The sequence below is a fragment of the Dendrobates tinctorius genome, unplaced genomic scaffold, assembly GCF_039654945.1.
Source record: "Dendrobates tinctorius isolate UK_male_01 unplaced genomic scaffold, ASM3965494v1 ptg000073l, whole genome shotgun sequence".
NCBI lineage: Eukaryota > Metazoa > Chordata > Amphibia > Anura > Dendrobatidae > Dendrobates > Dendrobates tinctorius.
Genome location: NW_027361741.1, coordinates 34,172,856 through 34,193,244, shown reverse-complemented (window position 1 = coordinate 34,193,244; position 20,389 = coordinate 34,172,856). Strand labels below are relative to the sequence as shown.

Genomic DNA, 20,389 nt, shown 5'->3' with positions numbered 1-20,389 from the left:
GCCTGAGACATCCAAAATTCTCCTCTGGGTAGAGGTGTCGGTTCCGGTGATATCCGCAGTGCATAGCCCTGGCGTGGACAACTGGGCCACCGACTTTCTCAGCTGCGAGGGTCTCGCGGCAGGAGAGGGGTCGCTTCATCAGGAGATTTTCCTTCGATGGTGGACTCCAGATATGGACCTCATGGCGTCCCGGAAGAACAGGAAGGTTTCACGGTTCGTCATCTGTTTTCTCCCCTTCCCCTTCTTCCCAGGCTGCTGAAGAAGATAAAGGCGGAGGGGGTGCCAGTCATACTGATCACACCAGATTGGACCTGCAGGTCCTAGTTCGCAGAGATTGTCAATCTTCTCGCGGAGGCTCTCAGGTTAAAACCATTCTTCAAGGGGTAGCGCATGCGGCTCCTCCGTATCCGACCCCTGGGACCTCAATTTAGTCCTGTAGGCCCTGAATGAGGTTCTCCCTGTGATCCTCTCCGAGAGGTTTCCCTGTCCTGGAAGGTGGTATTTCTCGTGGCCATCACCTCCATCAGGCGCGTCTCAAGTTGGTGACCCTTTCTTGTCGCTCTCCTTACTTGGTCCTTCACCAGGATAAATTGGTTTTATGGCCCCCGCCTTCCTTCCTGCCCAAGGTGGTGTCCGCTTTTCACCTAAATGAGGACATTGTTCTCCCTTCTTTTTGTTCTGCTCCCACTCCTTCTCTGGAGCGTTCATTGAACAAGCTAGACTTGGTCAGGGTGGTGAGGGTCTATCTGACTAGGACCGCTCCCCTTAGGAAGACGGACTCTCTTTTCGTCATTCCAGATGTTGCGCGAAGAGGCCTGCCGGCCTCCAAGGTTACGATTGCTCGCTGGATCAAAACTAATTTTGGAGGCTTACCGGGTTAAGAACACAGTGTCTCCCCCTGGGATTAAGGCTCACTCTACCCGGACAGTGGGCGCCTAATGGGTGGCACACCATAGGGCATCCGCCCTACAGCTTTTCAAAGCAGCAACCTGGTGTTCCATCCACACGTTTGCCAAATTTTATAAGATCCATACCTACACTTCAGCGGACGCCAGCCTAGGCAGAAGGATCTTGCAGTCGGCAGTGGTGAGTTCTCCGACCTGAACGAAGTGTCTGCCGTTCCCTCCCCAGGGACTGCTTTGGGGCGTCACATGGTTCCTGTCCCCCCCAATGAAGTGATATAGAAAACAGGATTTTTGTTTGCTTACCGTAAAATCTGTTTCTCGGAGCCTTCATTGGGGACACAGCACCCTGCCATGTGTATCAGATCCTTTGTTTCTGTGTTCTATTGTTGTAGTTGAGTTGTCTGTTTGGTTTTCTTTCCATCTTGTTGCTTCTCCTGCTTTCTCACTAACTGATTATCATAGTGCCAGTCGGTGGGGTGTATACTGCAGAGGAGGAGCATAGTTAGTGTCAGCCTCCTAGGGGCAGCAGCATACACCCATGGTTCCTGTGTCCCCCAATGAAGGCTCCGAGAAACAGATTTTACGGTAAGCAACCAAAAATCCTGTTGGTTTTTTTTGCTGTGTGTAGCAAAATTAACGATCTCGGAGGTAGCACTATTTTTTTCGGGAAAAAAATACAAACCATATGAAAAGCTATGTTATATAACATATAATATTACTTTATAATACAATTTTTCGTCTCCTTTAGTATTTGTAGAGCTGATTGACTATTCATCATCGAAAATTTGATAAAATGCTGATAACTACTAGTGAACAAGAAAATTTTTAATTTCAGGCTGTCCTCAATGCAGCTGGGACGCTGTCTCGCATTTCTCCAGACCAAGTTCTTCCTAGGCTGATAGGTGTTATAACTGACTCGATGCAGAATCCAGCCCTGTGTCAAGTTACCAGGGAAGAGTATGCGATCATGCTGACCCCGGAAGGAGAGCTGTATGACAAATCTATTTTACATAGGTAATTATTTCTTGGTGGAAGAATAGTGGTTTAACCCTCTAGTCAAGCCCAGATAATAAAGTCCTGTGGAGGTGGATAGTCTGGATGGATCACTTTAAATATGCTTCCATTTTTGTTAGCATTATTGTATAAAGACGGCTGTCAGACATATGGAATATTTTGTTCTGACAAAATTGGAGAATTTGTCCTGTAGGCACAGCCTTCTGTAACATAAAATTGAGTGTGAAATGCTGTGGTTTTGCTAGTTTGATATGTAACTTTTATTTTTCTAACGGGTTTTTTTTATTATTTTTTTTATTAGTGCTCAACAGGATAGTCTTAAAAAGGCAAATATGAAGAGAGAGAATAAAGCGTATTCTTTCAAGGAGCAAATAATTGAGCTGGAGCTGAAGGAGGTATATACTTTGTCAATTTTTTTATGCTGTGAATTTTTCTTCTGGAAAATACACATTGTTACAGTATGAGCAAAATAAGCGAAAGTTACAAAATCTCATCCATATTCTTCAGCATAAAAATTTAATCAGCAAATTTTCCACCACGGCTTTCACTCTTACCAAGGCATAGGGTGAAACCTGCAGTAAATTTGCATTACATTTTTTCAAGTGGGGTACCATGAGGGTCTGTCCTGGCCCCAGTGTTCAACAGCTTTATAAATGATCTAGATAAGGGAACTGAAGGTAAACTAATCAGATTTGCTGATGATGCAAAGCTAGGAGGGATAGCTAATGGTGATAAGCGAACGTGCTGGGATAAGTTGTTATCTGAGCACGCTCGGGTGCTAACCAGGTGACTTCAGCATGCTCGAAAAATTCGTTTGAGTCCCTGTGCATGCATGTCTCGCAGCTGTTCGACAGCCGCAACACACACCGTGATTCCCTAACATCCGAGCATTCTTGAATAACATCCGAGCACGTTGAGCTTGAGCAATGAGCAGCGACTTATAGAATTGTATTTAACAGGGAGATATGCAAGATTTTACATGTGGTCATTAAAAACTAAAATAAATAATGGGAGGAATAGAACTAAGCAACAGCACATGTGAAAAAGACTTGGGTATACTAATAGATCACAGACTGTGCATGAGTCAACAGTGTGATGCAGCAGCAAAAAAAGGCAACCACAATGCTGGGATGTATTAAGAGAAGCAGAGAAGAGTAGATCACGTGAAGTAATTATCCCCATCTGCTCCTCCTTGGTCTGGAATACTGTGTCCAGTTCTGGGCACCACATTTTAAAAAGGGCATAGAAAAACTGGGGCAAGTTCAGAGAAGAGCTACCGGGATGGTGCGCAAACTGCAAACCATGTCCTACAAGGAACGGTTCAAGGATCTGGGAATGTTTAGCTTGCAAAAAAAGAAGGCTAAGAGGAAATGGGATATCACAGTGTAGAGGGATCATCATTCTCATTTGTACATGGAAATGCAAGAAGCAATGGAATGAAATTGAAAGGAAGAAGATACAGGTTAGATATTAAAAAAAAACTTTTGATAGTGAGGGTGATCAATGAGTAGAACAGGCTGCCATGAGAGGTGGTGATTTAAAATGAGACGTTCCGTTTAAACTTTCTCCTGTCGCCCTGATTTATATTTCTTTGTAGAGGAGACCAGGGCTGTGGAGTCGGAGTCGGTGCTCATTTTGGTGGAGTCGGAGTTGGAGTCGGTATAAAATGGACCGACTCCGACTCCTAAAATATATAATAAATTGAGTACAGTAGTTCAATGCAGGATGTGCTGAATATTTTTTCATAGGAGTTTGGGAAAGTTATGAAATGTCCTATAAATGGCTGTTATATTCCTGATCTAAGGCTACATTCACACACAGCATTTTTCCTGTGTTTTTTGAGGATACGTTTTTCAGCTGCAAAAGCTGATCATCTTTTTAAAAAAACTGCATCACCTGAAAGGTTTTTGAGCTCATAGATAATGTTTTCAATAGCAAAAGCAGATTAGAAATCTGCTCTATCCATTTATCCATATCTGTCTATCCATATCGTATCTGTACCAAAAAGAATGAAAACCGGGTAGTACACCAATATATATTCTGTTCTATCTAAATATCTTGATTATTGGATCATAAAAATGATTAAATGTCTGAGGTTCACATTGTACTACAATAAATTTTTCACTTAAATATAAGCAATATGTGTGGGAGTCGGAGTCGTGGAGTCGGAGTTGGAGTCGGAGTCGGTGTAAGGGAAATTGAGGAGTCGGAGTCGCAGGTTTGGCTTACCGACTCCATAGCCCTGGAGGAGACACAGATTAGATATTAGAATAAAAACTTTTTGACAGTAAGGGTGATCAATGAGTGGAACAGGCTGCCATGAGAGGTGGTGAGTTTTCCTTCAATGGAAGTCTTCAAACAGAGGCTGGACAGATATCTGTCTAGGATGATTTAGAGAATCCTGCATTGAGCAGGGGGTTGGACCAGATGACCTAGGAGGTCCCTTCCAACTAACATTCTATGATATCTGCAGAACATGCAAATTTAGGTGCAAATTCTGCAGCCTTCCAGGCTGTGTGGTATGTTTCTTGAGACATACAGTTTGTGTTCTTTCAATACTCCATCACTTCTCAACCTCTGCCCCATGATCTGTGCACAGGTAGAATAGGGGCATAATAAAAATGTCAGAATAAAGTGTGTGTACTATAGGGTCATCAAATATCAAAATCATGAAAAACCTTAAAAATTATTAATATTATTAGATATACTTAGATATACTTAAAAATGGAAATTAATCTAAGACAAATGCACAAATAAATATATATAGTTGATGATTATCCACCCTAAAGATGCCCTAGGTAGCCCCATCTTCTGGGTCTACCTTGCTGTGGAGGTTGACACCCTAAATGATATGACAAATGGCACCCACGCTACTCGACGGCTTTCCCTATGTATCCCTATGGGCAGGGTCATACTTGCAAGATACTTGCATGAGTCTCAATACCCGGCACTGCCGCCGGCACTTGGACCCGGAGCGCTCACCTGCATAGAAATGCATGCAGCCACACGCTCCGGTCCCTAGTGTCGGCGGCAGTGCTGGGTATTGAGACACAAGACTTGTGCGAGTTTCTTGCAAGTGTGACCCCAGAGCAGGATTTATTAACAGATGCATAAATCTAACAAACCAAAAAGTTATGTTGCTCAGTTAAATTTTAATAAATTTTAAACATAAAAGTGTGGGTCAATTATTATTCAACCCCTAGGTTTAATATTTTGTGGAATAACCCTTGTTTGCAATTACAGCTAATAATCGTCTTTTATAAGACCTGATCAGGCCGGCACAGGTCTCTGGAGTTATCTTGGCCCACTCCTCCATGCAGATCTTCTCCAAGTTATCTAGGTTCTTTGGGTGTCTCATGTGGACTTTAATCTTGAGCTCCTTCCACAAGTTTTCAATTGGGTTAAGGTCAGGAGACTGACTAGGCCACTCCAACACCTTGATTTTTTGCCTCTTGAACCAGGCCTTGGTTTTCTTGGCTGTGTGCTTTGGGTCGTTGTCTTGTTGGAAGATGAAATGACGACCCATCTTAAGATCCTTGATGGAGGAGCGGAGGTTCTTGGCCAAAATCTCCAGGTAGGCTGTGCTATCCATCTTCCCATGGATGCGGACCAGATGGCCAGGCCCCTTGGCTGAGAAACAGCCCCACAGCATGATGCTGCCACCACCATGCTTGACTGTAGGGATGGTATTCTTGGGGTCGTATGCAGTGCCATCCAGTCTCCAAACGTCACGTGTGTGGTTGGCACCAAAGATCTCGATCTTGGTCTCATCAGACCAGAGAACCTTGAACCAGTCTGTCTCAGAGTCCTCCAAGTGATCATGAGCAAACTGTAGACGAGCCTTGACATGACGCTTTGAAAGTAAAGGTACCTTACGGGCTCGTCTGGAACGGAGACCATTGCGGTGGAGTACGTTACTTATGGTATTGACTGAAACCCATGTCCCCACTGCCATGAGATCTTCCCGGAGCTCCTTCCTTGTTGTCCTTGGGTTAGCCTTGACACGGGAGGAAACTTTCATAGGCTGTCCAGGCCGTGGAAGGCTAACAGTAGTTCCATAAGCCTTCCACTTACGGATGATGCTCCCAACAGTGGAGACAGGTAGGCCCAACTCCTTGGAAAGGGTTTTGTACCCCTTGCCAGCCTTGTGACCCTCCACGATCTTGTCTCTGATGGCCTTAGAATGCTCCTTTGTCTTTCCCATGTTGACCATGTATGAGTGCTGTTCACAAGTTTGGGGAGGGTCTTAAATAGTCAGAAAAGGCTGGAAAAAGAGATAATTAATCCAAACATGTGAAGCTCATTGTTCTTTGTGCCTGAAATACTTCTTAATACTTTAGGGGAACCAAACAGAATTCTGGTGGTTTGAGGGGTTGAATAATAAATGACCCTCTGAATAAACTTTTCACAATTTAAAAAAAAAATTAAACAAGAAATAACATTCTTTTTTGCTGCAGTGCATTTCACACTTCCAGGCTGATCTACAGTCCAAATATCACAATGCCAAGTTAATTCCGAATGTGTAAACCTGCTAAATCTGCAGGGGGTTGAATACTACTTGTAGGCACTGTGTATATGTATATATATATATGTGTGTGTGTGTATATATATATATATATATATATATGTATATGTGTGTGTGTACATGGGTGTCACGCTGCCAGTGCTGTAGTTGAACCAAAATATCAGAGTCTGCGATTAAGAGGATAGAGCTACCTAGGGCATCTTTAGGATGGATAATCATCAACTATATATATTTATTTGTGTTTGTTTGTCTTGGATTAATTTCCATTTTTAAGTATCTCTAATTAAATTGATAATTTTTAAGGTTTTTGACAAATGTCTATAACAGGAATATAAATCAAATGTTTCCAGGTTTTTTTTCTGACGTTTCCTTTTATCTTTTTGTCTAGTCTGCTGATTATTGATTGTGGATTGCATTATTCGGCCAATCTTCTTGTACTGCTAGGTCTCTTTTACGTGATCTTAAGTGCAAATTTATTATATAAAAAATTGTGATTCTTTGCAGGAGATAAAAAAGAAGAAGGGCATCAAGGAAGAGCTGCAGCTAACAAGTAAGCAAAAGGAAATGCTGCAGGCACAAATGGAAAAAGAGAGTCAGATCCGGAAGAGACTGAAGGAGGTGAGAACATCTTCTAATCTAAACTTATGTTCTTCTACAAGGCCACTGCTGGGTTTTGAAGCTGATGAGACAAGTGAAAGTTGATAGTTTAAGCCATATAATGGACCTAAAACAAGGGGGGGCAATAGTTTTTGTGCATTCCATGTCTTTATGATAATATATGGGCACCCTGCCTGGTACTAATGTATATGTGTTAGGTTGAACAATAAGAAATGTTCACTAGTTGCCTGCTCCTGGCCCAATGGATATTGATCAGTGCGCACTAAAGAAATCACACCAGAGACAGTCGGATGTAACCTCTCTTTGATCAATCTATGGCACAGCTCCAAGAGGAATAGATCGAGTGTTATTAATCCAAATATAGGTTTATATATCCCCTGTAAGGGGGCTCGGCTAACACTAAAAGTGGAGTGATCAGATGTATTCCATTGGTTAGTGGGTTGGGCAGTGAGCTAGTCTTTGGGCGGATCCATGAGGTCATCAGGCTGGGTTGGTCCATGAGGTCAGAGTGGGCGTCGTCGTGGGCGGATCCATGAGGTAATCAGGGTATGCGTCATCGTGGGCGGATCCATGGAGCACATGGTGTGTGGTGAAACAGGAAATGGCAGCCATCTTTAGTGTCACACTTTGATCTGAAAAAGCTCATGTAAAGTGAAATACACTTTTTGGATAGTTCCTCTCAATCTCAAAGAGGCTAAGTATTTGATCTTAAGGCTCTCCTCAACATATGGGCACTATGGACGTTATATAAACAGGTAGATCCTGGTACAGCTGGTACCATTCAGAACACTGGTATAGATATGTATAAGTGACAGGTCAGTGTATGATGCCAGTTTGCATAGGAGTCTGTCCCCTCACTGTCTCTATATATACAGAGCAAGAACCGATATAGGAAATAGTATGGGCAAATGGCGAGCACTGTCATTTCTGGCTCCAGTCCATAGTTAGTAGTGGGGTCCACTAAGTGCAAAAGTGGAGGTGAAGCTTCTCTTTGAAGGAGTAGTAGTCGTAGAAGTATCTCATGGCTTAAGTTGGTTGAGATGACGTCTATCTAAGGGTGCTGTCACACTTAGCGATGCACCAGCGATCCCGACCAGCGATATGACGCAGTCAGGATCGCTGGTGCATCACTAAGTGGTCGTTAGTGAGCTGCCACACAGGCAGATCTCACCAGCGACATCGCTGGGGACGGGGGTCGTTACTTACCTGTCAGACGAGGCGATCCTGACGTCCTCCCGCCCGCGTCCACGCGTCACTCATCGGCGCCACAGGTAGCCCAGCAGGAAGCTGATGACGAGAAACGGTCCAGGACGTTCTCAAGCGATCAGCGATAACCAGCGGGGAGCCGGTCGGAGGTAAGTATCAGACATAGCGATATCGCTAGCAATATCGCTATAACGTCACAAAACCAGTGACGTTACAGCGATATTGCTAGCGATATCGCTTAGTGTGACAGGCCCTTAATGTGTACGATCAGCTTTAGTTTTGGTTCTGGATTGTACACACTATATTTGTTATGAGTAGGTGATCTCAGAAAGATGAAGTGCCCAGAGTTCACAAGATAGGGATGGGTGTCATAATCTGAAGTAAGATTTCATTTTGTAATAACGCTTTTTCTTTATCGCCTTATTGGGGGACACAGATTACCATGGGTGTATGCTGCTGCTGCTAGGAGGCTGACACTATGCAAAACAAGAAAATTAGCTCCTCCCCGGCAGTATACACCCACCGACAGGCACCAAGCACCTCAGTTTGTGCTTAGTGTCTGTAGGAGGCGGACCGGGATCTCCCCAGATCCGCAGTTTTTAATCCAATTTTTCTTTCAGGTTTAGCTTGAACTTTTTAATCTTTTCCTTCTTTTATCTTTTAGGTTTTTTCCAGTGGGAAACAGGGTATAGTTATCACCCTGATTTCCTATATCATGCGGCTGAGCGAGCAGTGTGGTGTCACCCACATCGCAACTCTCAGTACCGCAGGCAGGACTTTTCCCTATCACCTTCCGGTGATAAGGGTTGTGGACAGGTGGCTGGTCCTTGCCGAATCCCCCTCCTCACCCCTTTCTCGGGACAGGGCTGAGAGGAAGACGGCGATCGCAGGTATTTCAAGCCGTCTTCTGCAGGATGCGGGTACAGAGGACTCCTTCCCCTCCCAGCGGCCTGCCGTTTCCCCGTGGGCCCCTGTGGTCATCCTCTTCTGGGACGTCAGGTAAGTGCCTGTACGTTCCCTCCGGCCCCGCATAAGCTTCAGTGCATGGGAGAAGAAAAAAGGACCTTGGGAGGCCCACAGCATTTGAATCTCCCGAACTTTCTGCCTGCCGCGCGCTCACACAGCCGCTTGCGGTCCTCCCCTTCCCCTGCTCTAGTCAGGGAGACTCTGGGGTTCCCCTCACTCACCGCAGCGTCGCAAGCAGCAGGACCGCGATCAGATGGCCACTTCCTTAGCGCGGTATGTCGGGGTCGGCATGGGGCTTCGGCGCCGTCACTTTCGCTTTCACTTTCCCCTCAGCGCGGGGAATTCTTCTGCTCCCTCCTCCCTTCCTAGCGCGCTCCTTTCAGCGCGCCTTTTCTAGCCCATCACAGGGCTTCTTTCTCTTTGAGATGCCAGCCTCCCCCTTCTGCCATGCCCTCTCCGTTGCTATTAACCACTCACGGCGCAGCCGCTAAGCTCCGCCCCCATCTTCCAGCACAAGGATCTCCTGTTCCTAATCACTCCTTCCTGCGCTGCTCGGCGGACACTTTGGCGTTTCTTCTGCTGCTCGCACAGAATCTCGGTAGGCTCTGCTCTGAGGCAAGGATTAGCTCTCCTTGGCAGTTATTCCCTAATTCCTGCGGCCATTCAGTGCAGTTTACTTATGCCCAACCCTTCAGGGGATCTCTGCTTCAGGCCCACCGCTACGTATTACGCCTGTGCGCGCTGTAAAAAGAAGTGGGCATCGGGTCGGTCGTCCCCATTCTGCCCCCCCTGCAGTCCTTCAAATATGTCAGCATCTCCGGAACGCACAGAGTCCCGGCCTGAGGGCGCTCTTCCCTCCTCTCTCCCCCCGGAGTGGGCCGTTACAATGTCACAGTCTGTTTCTGATTTGACAAAAGTATCACAGTCGCTGGTCCACGTCTTAGAACGATTACCTCAGCTATCCTCAGCCACCTCTGTCCCAACCGCCTCTCAGGGTGAGTCGTCCGCACCTGACCGCGACCTTCAGAGAGACAGACAGGGTAGGACTTCTAGGAAGCGGGCTCTGTCCACTTCGTCCTCGAGCTCGCAGGGCCCTTCCGCTCCCAGGCCTCCTTCTCCTTCCTCGGATGACAACCTTCAGTCAGGCGATGATTCTCAATCGGAAGCTAGTTCTGAGGGGAACAGCGTTTCTAAAACGCGGGTCATGGTCGATAGTCTTATTGCAGCTATCTTCCAAACACTAAAAATTAAACAGGATGAGGCTCCACCTCAGGAATGCTCGGTTCTCCTTAAACGAGCAAGACCTCCGTCTCGAACCTTTCCCAATCACAACGATTTCGATACTACCTTATCCAAACACTGGGAGCGCCCTGAGCAACGTTTCTCAGGCCGCAAGTACTTGGATGTTCTGTACCCCTTTGACGCAGAACTGCTCTCAAAGTGGTCCAAGGCTCCCGAGGTGGATCCTCCAGTTTCCCGGATAGCCTCAAAAACGGTGCTCTCTCTACCAGATGGGGCATCGCTCAAAGATCCTTCTGACAGGCAGATTGAATCTCTAGCTAAATCTATCTTTGAGGCATCTGGCGCCTCTCTCTGCCCTATTTTCGCATCCGCCTGGGTGGCGAAAGTCATTTCCGCTTGGGCAAAAATTCTTCGCAGAGGCATCTTAGCGTCAGCTCCTCAAGACGAGTTGGCGGATCTTGCAGATCAGATTAACCATGCGGGTAAATACCTTTTGGCCGCCTCCTTGGACGCGGCCGGCTGCGTTGCAAGGGCTAACAGCAACATAGTAGCTGTACGCCGAGTCCTCTTGCTAAAGTCATGGAATGCTGACACTACTTCAAAAAAGTCGCTTACAATTCTGCCATTCCATGGCTCTAGACTCTTTGGAGCAAAGCTGGATCAGATAATTTCCGATGCCACTGGAGGTAAAAGTACTTCGCTTCCCAATGTCGACCAAAACGTTTTTTGAACAGAAAGGGTTTTCGACCATTCAGGCCCTTTCGTCCCTTCTCTGCCACGGAGAGAGCCACTCAACAGGATCGGCCGCCCGCAACCAGGGAGCGGGATCAGAGGAAACCTTCCTACAAACCCGCTCCTCGCTGGAGATCTAGAGGTCAATATTCCAGATCTGCAGGTGCCAATTCCGGCAGATTTTCGTCAAAGTGACGGGTCACCCCCACCTGGAATTTCTTCCAGAGTGGGAGGCAGACTTTCCTCTTTCGTGGATGCTTGGCTGTCCGTTGTCGACGACGCTTGGGTCAGAGAACTCGTCGCATCCGGATACAAGATCGAATTTGCTTCACTCCTGAACAGACGGTTTTTCCGGTCTCGGCCTCCGCGACAGCGGGTCCAGATTCCGGGTTTTCTGCAGGCCATTTCCTCCCTTCTTTCCGCCGGAGTCATTGTTCCCGTTCCCTCAAACGAACGGTTTTCCGGGTTCTACTCCAATCTCTTTGTAGTCACGAAGAAAGACTGCTCTCTTCGTCCTATTCTGGACCTCAAATTGCTCAATCGCCACGTGAAGATTCTTCATTTCAAAATGGAGTCTCTTCGGTCGGTGATTGCTTCCATGGAACCCGGGGAATTTCTCTGCTCGGTGGACATTCGGGATGCCTATCTGCACATTGCAATTTGTGCGCAGCATCAGAAGTATCTTCGATTTGCGTTTCAGGGAGACCACTTTCAGTTCACAGCTCTTCCTTTCGGCCTAGCTTCAGCGCCCCGTGTTTTCACGAAGGTGATGGCGACCGTCATGGCCATCCTTCGCTCCAGAGGGATCCTCATCATCCCTTATCTGGACGATCTTTTGATCAAGGGTTCGTCTCGCCAGGACTGTCTCCAGAGCCTTCAGATAACTCTGGACACTCTCAGCTGCCTAGGTTGGCTAGTCAACAAGGAGAAGTCCATTCTGATCCCCACCCAGCGTCTGACCTTTCTGGGCATGGAATTCGATATGAAGCTAGCCCGTGTTTTTCTTCCAAGGGAAAAATTTACAACTCTTTCCAAGGGCATCAGGACTCTCAAGAGGCCTGCTCCCATTCTGTTCTGCATGAAGGTCCTGGGGAAGATGGTGGCTTCCATGGAAGCAGTACCCTTTGCGCAGTTTCATCTTCGCCCCCTCCAGCTGTCTCTGCTTTCAGCCTGGGACAAGACCACGATGTCCTTGGACCGTCCTATTCGGCTTCCTCTGAGTGAGGCAGTCTCTCACTTGGTGGCTACGGCCAGCGTCAGTTCTCCAAGGGAGGTCCTTCCTTCCGCCTCAGTGGCAAGTCATCACCACCGATGCGAGCCTTCTAGGATGGGGGGCCGTGTTCCATCAGAAAGCGGCCCAAGGACGCTGGAAGCCACAGGAGTCTCTCCTCCCAATCAATCTTCTGGAGATCAGAGCAATCTTCCTGGCCCTTCTTCATTGGCAGCCCCTCCTGTCCGGCAAGCCGGTCCGTATTCAGTCGGACAACGCCACGGCCGTGGCGTACATAAACCATCAGGGGGGCACGCGCAGCAAGCAAGTAATGTCAGAAGTGGCCAAGATATTCCGCTGGGCAGAACGTTATGTTCCGACAATCTCCGCCGTCCATATTCCAGGGGTGGAAAATTGGGCAGCCGACTTTGAGTCGCCAGGGCCTAGCGTCCGGCGAATGGTCCCTGCACCCCGCAGTCTTCTCTCAGATATGCGACCGTTGGGGCACCCCGGATGTCGATCTCATGGCATCTCGGATGAACCACAAGGTGCCGCAGTTCGTAGCCAGGTCCAGGGACCCTCTAGCCGTCGCATGCGACGCACTGGTGACTCCGTGGTCCCAGTTTCAACTTCCTTATCTGTTCCCGCCTCTGGCCTTGATCCCTCGAGTGGTCAAAAAGATAAAATCGGAAGGCGTACCAGTGATTCTAGTCGCTCCAGATTGGCCAAGACGGCCTTGGTACGCGGAACTGGTCAACATGCTCGCGGACGTCCCCTGGAGGCTTCCAGACCGTCCAGACCTTCTCTCGCAAGGCCCCCTTTACCACGAGAATTCTCAGTCTCTGAGTTTGACGGCATGGCCGTTGAGACCGCAATTCTGAAGGAATCAGGTCTGTCCAGTCAGGTTATTCAAACTATGATCAGAGCCAGGAAACCAGCCTCTTCCCGCATTTACTATAGGTACTGGAAGGCTTTTTTCCGTTGGTGCGATGATAAAAGAGTCTTCCCAATGTCCTTTTCTATCCCATCTATCCTTGGGTTTCTTCAGTCTGGGTTAGACGCGGGTCTGTCCCTCAGTACGCTCAAGGGCCAGGTTTCCGCTCTCTCTATCCTCTTCCAAAGAAGAGGTTTTGACCTGTGGTAGAGAAGCTTTCTGCAAGGGGTTTCCCACGTGGCTCCTCCTCATCATTCGCCAATAGACCCGTGGGATCTCAACCTCGTTCTTGGCGCTCTCCAGAAGGCGCCGTTCGAGCCTCTCCAGGACATCCCTTTGTCCCTTCTCTCTTGGAAGGTCACCTTTTTGATCGCCATTTCATCCATCAGAAGAGTTTCTGAATTGGCGGCCTTGTCTTGTTGTTCCCCTTACCTGATTCTCCATCAGGACAAAGCCATTCTCAGGCCCGTTCCTTCTTTTCTTCCAAAGGTGGTTTCCGCTTTCCATATCAATGAGGATATCGTCCTTCCTTCTTTTTGTCCGGCTCCATCTCATCCTCTTGAGAAGTCTCTCCACAAACTGGACGTAGTTAGAGCCCTGCGTGTCTATCTCGCCATGACTTCTTCCTTTCGTCGGTCCGATTCCTTGCTGATCATCTCTGAAGGTCGCCAGAAGGGCCTTCCGGCTTCCAAATCTACAATCGCTCGCTGGATTCGTTCTACAATTCTGGAGGCGTATCGTCTTCAGGAAAAGCGACCCCCTCCGGGAGTAAGAGCTCATTCCACCCGGGCTGTGGCGGCTTCGTGGGCTGCTCGTCACCAGGCCTCGGCCATGCAAATTTGCAAGGCCGCAACCTGGTCATCTTTGCACACTTTCACGAGGTTCTACAGGGTTCATACCCAGGCCTCGTCTGATGCTGTTGTTGGTAGGAAGGTTCTGCAGGCGGCGGTGGCTCACCGGCCGACCTAAGCCTTTCCGTTACTTTCGTTCCTTATTGCTGTTCCCACCCTTGGGACTGCTTTGGAACGTCCCATGGTAATCTGTGTCCCCCAATAAGGCGATAAAGAAAGATGGATTTTTGGTTCTTACCGTAAAATCTCTTTCTTGGAGCCTTCATTGGGGGACACAGCACCCTCCCTGTTTAAGTTGTACCGTGTTGGGTCTTAGAGTCCCTTGTTGGGTTGGTACATATGTTTAGAGTTTTCTCGTTGCTTCTCCTACTGCTTTTTCACCAACTGAGGTGCTTGGTGCCTGTCGGTGGGTGTATACTGCCGGGGAGGAGCTAATTTTCTTGTTTTGCATAGTGTCAGCCTCCTAGCAGCAGCAGCATACACCCATGGTAATCTGTGTCCCCCAATGAAGGCTCCAAGAAAGAGATTTTACGGTAAGAACCAAAAATCCATCTTTTTTGTGAATCGCTGGATGATTTTATTTGCGATTTACTTTTTATTGAAAGATTCCACAGGTTAATACAACAAGCATATGACGTTGCAGTATAGAATACGGATCATCATATCATTATCATTCAAAGTGGATATAGAACCATACCTTCAATAGTAGAGTGAACAAGCATTACAAAGTATAACATTCCTTCAAAGCATTGCATCAGCAAAACAACAGGTTCTTTATCAAAGTTTGAGTCTGTATTTATTCAGGCTGTAATTGATATTTATTCTTAATATCATTCTGAACATCACTTCCATGCACTGAAGAAGGTATGTTTTAGGGGTTATACCGCGAGATTGATGAGGTTATAACATCAGGGGCCAGATGTGTCAAGGGTGAGTCGCACCATTTTTCCCAAATCCTGGGAAATTTTTTGGGGCACCCTCTTTGTCTATATAATATATTTTCGTATGGAATCACATCGTTCACTAACTTTTTCCACTGCCGAATTGAAGGAGATTTCCCTCCCATCCATCTCAATGCTATCGCCTTCCTGGCCATAAAGAGAACTTCCCAGAGAACTATTCTATCATAATGAGTCCATCTTTCCTCATCCACTACACCCAGAATACAGAGCTCTGGGTGACATTCAATCGGTATTCCAATTATCCGTTCCAAAGGAACTAACAGAAAATGTGCAATCTGCATTTAAACAAAATTTGACCGGTGCAAAAGTATGGGCACCCTTATTATTTTCTTGATTTGAACACTCCTAACTACTTTTTACTGACTTCCTGAAGCACTAAATTGGTTTTGTAACCTCATTGAGCTTTGAACTTCATAGCCAGATGTATCAAATCATGAGAAATGGTATTTAAGGTGGCCACTTGCAAGTAGTTCTCCTATTTGATTCTCCTATGAAGAGTGGATCATGGGCTCCTCAAAACAACTCTCAAATGATCTGAAAACAAAGATTATTCAACATAGCTTTTCAGGGGAAGGATACAAAAAGTTGTCTCAGAGATTTAACCTGTCAGTTTCCACTGTGAGGAACATAGTAAGGAAATGGAAGAACACAGGTACAGTTCTTGTTAAGCCCAGAAGTGGCAGGCCAAGAAAAATATCAGAAAGGCAGAGAAGAATGGTGAGAACAGTCAAGGACAATCCACAGACCACCTCCAAAGACCTGCAGCATCATCTTGCTGCAGATGGTGTCACTGTGCATCAGTCAACAATACAGCGCACTTTGCACAAGGAGAAGCTGTATGGGAGAGTGATGCGAAAGAAGCCGTTTCTGCAAGCACGCCACAACCAGAGTTGCCTGAGATATGCAAAAGCACATTTGGACAAGCCAGTTTCATTTTGGAAGAAGGTCCTGTGGACTGATGAAACAAAGATTGAGTTGTTTGGTCATGCAAAAAGGCGTTATGCATGGAGGCTAAAAAACACAGCATTCCAAGAAAAACACTTGCTACCCACAGTAAAATTTGGTGGAGGTTCCATCATGCTTTGGGGCTGTGTGGCCAATGCCGGCACCGGGAATCTTGTTAAAGTTGAGGGTCGCATGGATTCAACTCAGTATCTGCAGATTCTTGACAATAATGTGCAAGAATCAGTGACGAAGTTGACGTTACGCAGGGGATGGATAATTCAGCAAGACAATGATCCAAAACACCGCTCCAAATCTACTCAGGCATTTATGCAGAGGAACAATTACAATGTTCTGGAATGGCCATCCCAGTCCCCAGACCTGAATATCATTGAACATCTGTGGGATGATTTGAAGCGGGCTGTCCATGCTCAGCGACCATCAAACTTAACTGAACTGGAATTGTTTTGTAAACAGGAATGGTCACAAATACCTTCATCCAGGATCCAGGAACTCATTAATAGCTACAGGAAGCGACTAGAGGCTGTTAATTTTGCAAAAGGAGGATCTACGAAATATTAATGTCACTTTTATGTTGAGGTGCCCATACTTTTGCACCGGTCAAATTTTGTTAAAATGCAGATTGCACATTTTCTGTTAGTACAATAAACCTCATTTGAATCCAGAAATATAACTGAGTCCATAAGTTATTAGATATATGAAACTGAAATAGCTGTTGCAAAAGCCAAAATTGTTATAAAGAAAAAAGGTTAACATTAATAGGGGTGCCCAAACTTTAACATATGACTGTACCTGGGTGAGATCATACAGCCAGTGCATGATGCATGCTGCTCATGGATGGGCCAGCACGTGTCAGATGTCAGGATCCCTTTAAATACTCCTTGATGGCAGGACATATAACTTGTTTTTTCTCTTAGTTGGACATGGAGCTGGAAAACACTATTAGACTTGTGGACTGTATCATACAGCAGAGCTCTCCTGGCCTTTCTCAGCATATCCCTGCACTGACCAGCAGCTTATTGCCTTTACTCAAGTCCCCACTCTCTGCCTCTCGGATCCATGCTCTCTTTGTCCAGTTGGCCGGCAGCGTCATGCCAGCACACTTAAGAACATTTGGTAAATATCTTCATGTTTCATGTCATGAGGTTTTCCTTTACATCTCCGAGAATTGGCAGTGATATCTGGCTTCTTTGTGCGTAGGAAAATTGCTTGCCCACATTACTCTACGCTTGTTGAAACCAGAATGTGATCTGGATCCTGCCTGGTGCCAGGAAGATTTGCCAGTAGCCGTGAAGAGAGCAGTAAACCTCCTGCACACTTACACCGTACCCAAGCGAAAGGATGACCCAGGTGACTAAAGCTTTGTTTTTAATTCCTGTACCTTAAAAATGCTCCAGTGTGCACAGTGGCCTGGGCTACTTTTTGTTTTGGAGATTCCCCTCCACTGGCTGCTATATGTCCGCATCGTCTCTGGATCAGTGCACGTTGCAGATGTATGGCCAAGTAGAAAGGACCTTACTGTGCGGATGAGGATTACGCTTGATGCATCATTAGACAGAGTGGTGAGGTGGTTAACAATGGCAAGGATCAGCGTGATATTTTTTGTTACATGTGGATTTAAAGAAACCTAGCATAGAAAACTACATTGGGCTAAATCAGACTTTTCATCATAAGGGACCAAACAAATCATTGCAGTAAAAGTGAAAAGAGCAAAAAAAACAAAAAGGAACCATTTCTAGTAAGGGTCTCCAGAACCACTTTTGCATGCTTTAAATGTTTTATGGCTATTAGAATTGAGCAAAAAAGATTTGCATGGCCCTGTCTTTTATTTATTTTACGCATTTATCTAGCGCCATTAATTCCTCAGCTCTTTACAGACATTATCATCACTGTCCCCATTGGAGCTCACAATCTAGATTCCCTATCAGTATGTCTTTGGAGTGTGGGAGGAAAATGGAGAATCTGGAGGAAACCCACGCAAACACGGGGAGAACATACAAACTCTTACTTAGCAGCAACATTGGTTGTACATGTCTGCCGGAACAGAGCCATTCTCTTACCCCCCCCCCCCCCCCCCATTATCTCCAGCATCTCCTCCTACTAATAAGGTTACCATTACACTTAAAGATGCACCAGCGGTCCCGACAACGATATGACCTTGTCAGGATCGCTGGTGCATCGCTTCATGATCACTGGTGAGCTGCCAAACAGGCAGCTTCACCAGCGATCAGCACCAGCGAGGATGCTAGTATCTAAGATAAATATCGGGTTAGTAAGCGGCGCGCGTCACTTAGTTACCCGATGTGTACCTTAGAAACCTGCGTGCTCGCGCCGGGAGCTGCCAGCATGCATGTTTCTAAGGTACACATCGGGTAACTAAGTGACGCACGCAACTTAATAACCCGATATTTACCTTAGATACTAGCTCCCAGCGCCTGCTTAGAGCGCTGAGAGCTCGCTGATCATTGGCTCCCGCTGCCACACGCAGCGATGCGTGCTGGCCAGTGGGAGAGCAACGATCAAAAAATGGCCCAGGACGATCCTGCACGATCAGCGATACCCAGCAGGGGCCCGGTCACAGATGTGTCACCACACACAGCGATGTCGCTGGCAAGATCGCTGTGGCGTCACAAAATCCGCTATCTCGCTAGCGATCTTGCTGTGTGTGACGGGGCCTTAAGCCTGGATCCTCATTCATTAGCACTGGCGTGATGCATGCATGACAACTTGCCAGGTCTACTAGTCAGAGATGCTGGGAATTTGCAGTTCCTTGTTCTAGCCACAGACTGCTGACTAGGATGCTGGACGTGGGTTCTGCACATTTTTTTTTGCTCCTCGCTTATGTCTGTATTTTCTCTTTTGAATCCATTGTGGGAAAATCCAGCTGCAGAACAGCGACAAATACAGCGTACTGGGATTAAAAAATAAATACTTACCAAATCCTTTTGGAAGGAGTGATAACACATAGTGATATTCACATAGAATGTCACCAGTCTATGCTATTATTTCTAAACCCTGTTTTTCGGTGATTACTTTGTATCTCTGTTCATACTCCACCCACACATACAAATGATACACCATTTGAAAGGTAACCTTGCCCCCTTCAGCAAGAAAATAGCCAAACAAACCACACATCCACAATTTGATCACAAAATACAGTTTAAACACTAATTTTCATAAACCTGCAGTAAGGAAAAATGACCTGCAGGTGGCACCACAGTACCCCCAAAGCACAGTACCACACCACAAGCTGCTTACAGACATCACAAATTCAAAAATTTGCCTTGGGATCTTTCCAGCTTGCTCAAGTGCTTGCCTAGCCTATATCAGGCACATTGGAGGATTGCACATTTCACTGCAGGTGAGTCACATATGTAAACACATTTGTAAACATGCACTGCTTTTTCGGGGATTACTTTGCCCCACACACATGGTACACCATTTGAAAGGTAAACTTGCTCCCTTCAGCAAGAAAACAGCCAAACAAACCACACATTCATGATTTTATCACTATATACAGTTTAAACATTCATTTTCATAAACCTGCAGAAAGACACCATGACCTGCAGATGACACCTCAACCAGAAGACATTTTTTTTTGCTACTTATCAAACCAATTCATTGTATTACCAATCTACAAATATAAATACCTGTCTGTGTTCATCAGCTCATGAAATACATTTACATTTGACCAGCTTGCTTTTTCTGAAATTGCCTGCTCCCCCAACGACCAATGTGCGAAAATTTTGCACGGGCCTACAGGTACATAAATAATCTGTCTTATTCTGGAAGTAGAGTGATATTTCCATCATGCACACTTATTAGACCTTCTCCTTTATGGACTAATATATTTCTGTCGATTCTTCTGTTTTCAGAAAGTTTTCAGTGCTGTTAGAAAATGTTAAACTTTTTTTTTTAAGTTCTTGGTGGATTTTTTTTTGTAATTGTTCGTAGTTGTCATATGCAGAAATACAACGAATGGTAACACGGAATCTTTTATTACACAAGAGGTGATTTCACAGTAGTCACAGCTCCCCTTCCCTGCGAAGGTCACACAGCATGCCTAGAAGTCTCCCACTGCTGTCAATAAACCTCTCCAAACTATTGTTTTCTGTGTCTTTGTGACTGCTGTAAAGCATATCTCTTTTTTTTGCAGCTCAGACAAGATATCTGCCCCATAAGCACATTCAAAAAATAAAATAGTCCGAAAATATAATGGTTTAGAAAAAAGATCACTTTCTGATTTTGATATGTAATAAAA

At 46.0% G+C, this 20,389-nt stretch overlaps 1 protein-coding gene across 1 annotated transcript in view; it reads left to right on the top strand.

The window, feature by feature from the left end:
* GCN1 (GCN1 activator of EIF2AK4) overlaps positions 1 to 20,389 on the top strand; it is a 135,103-nt gene that overhangs the window by 52,782 nt on the left and 61,932 nt on the right. The window contains exons 21-25 of the mRNA XM_073582731.1: positions 1,741 to 1,919; positions 2,221 to 2,314; positions 6,949 to 7,062; positions 17,046 to 17,244; positions 17,329 to 17,478. Of these exons, the coding sequence (XP_073438832.1) occupies positions 1,741 to 1,919; positions 2,221 to 2,314; positions 6,949 to 7,062; positions 17,046 to 17,244; positions 17,329 to 17,478 (736 nt within the window). The remainder of the gene's footprint in view (positions 1 to 1,740; positions 1,920 to 2,220; positions 2,315 to 6,948; positions 7,063 to 17,045; positions 17,245 to 17,328; positions 17,479 to 20,389) is intronic.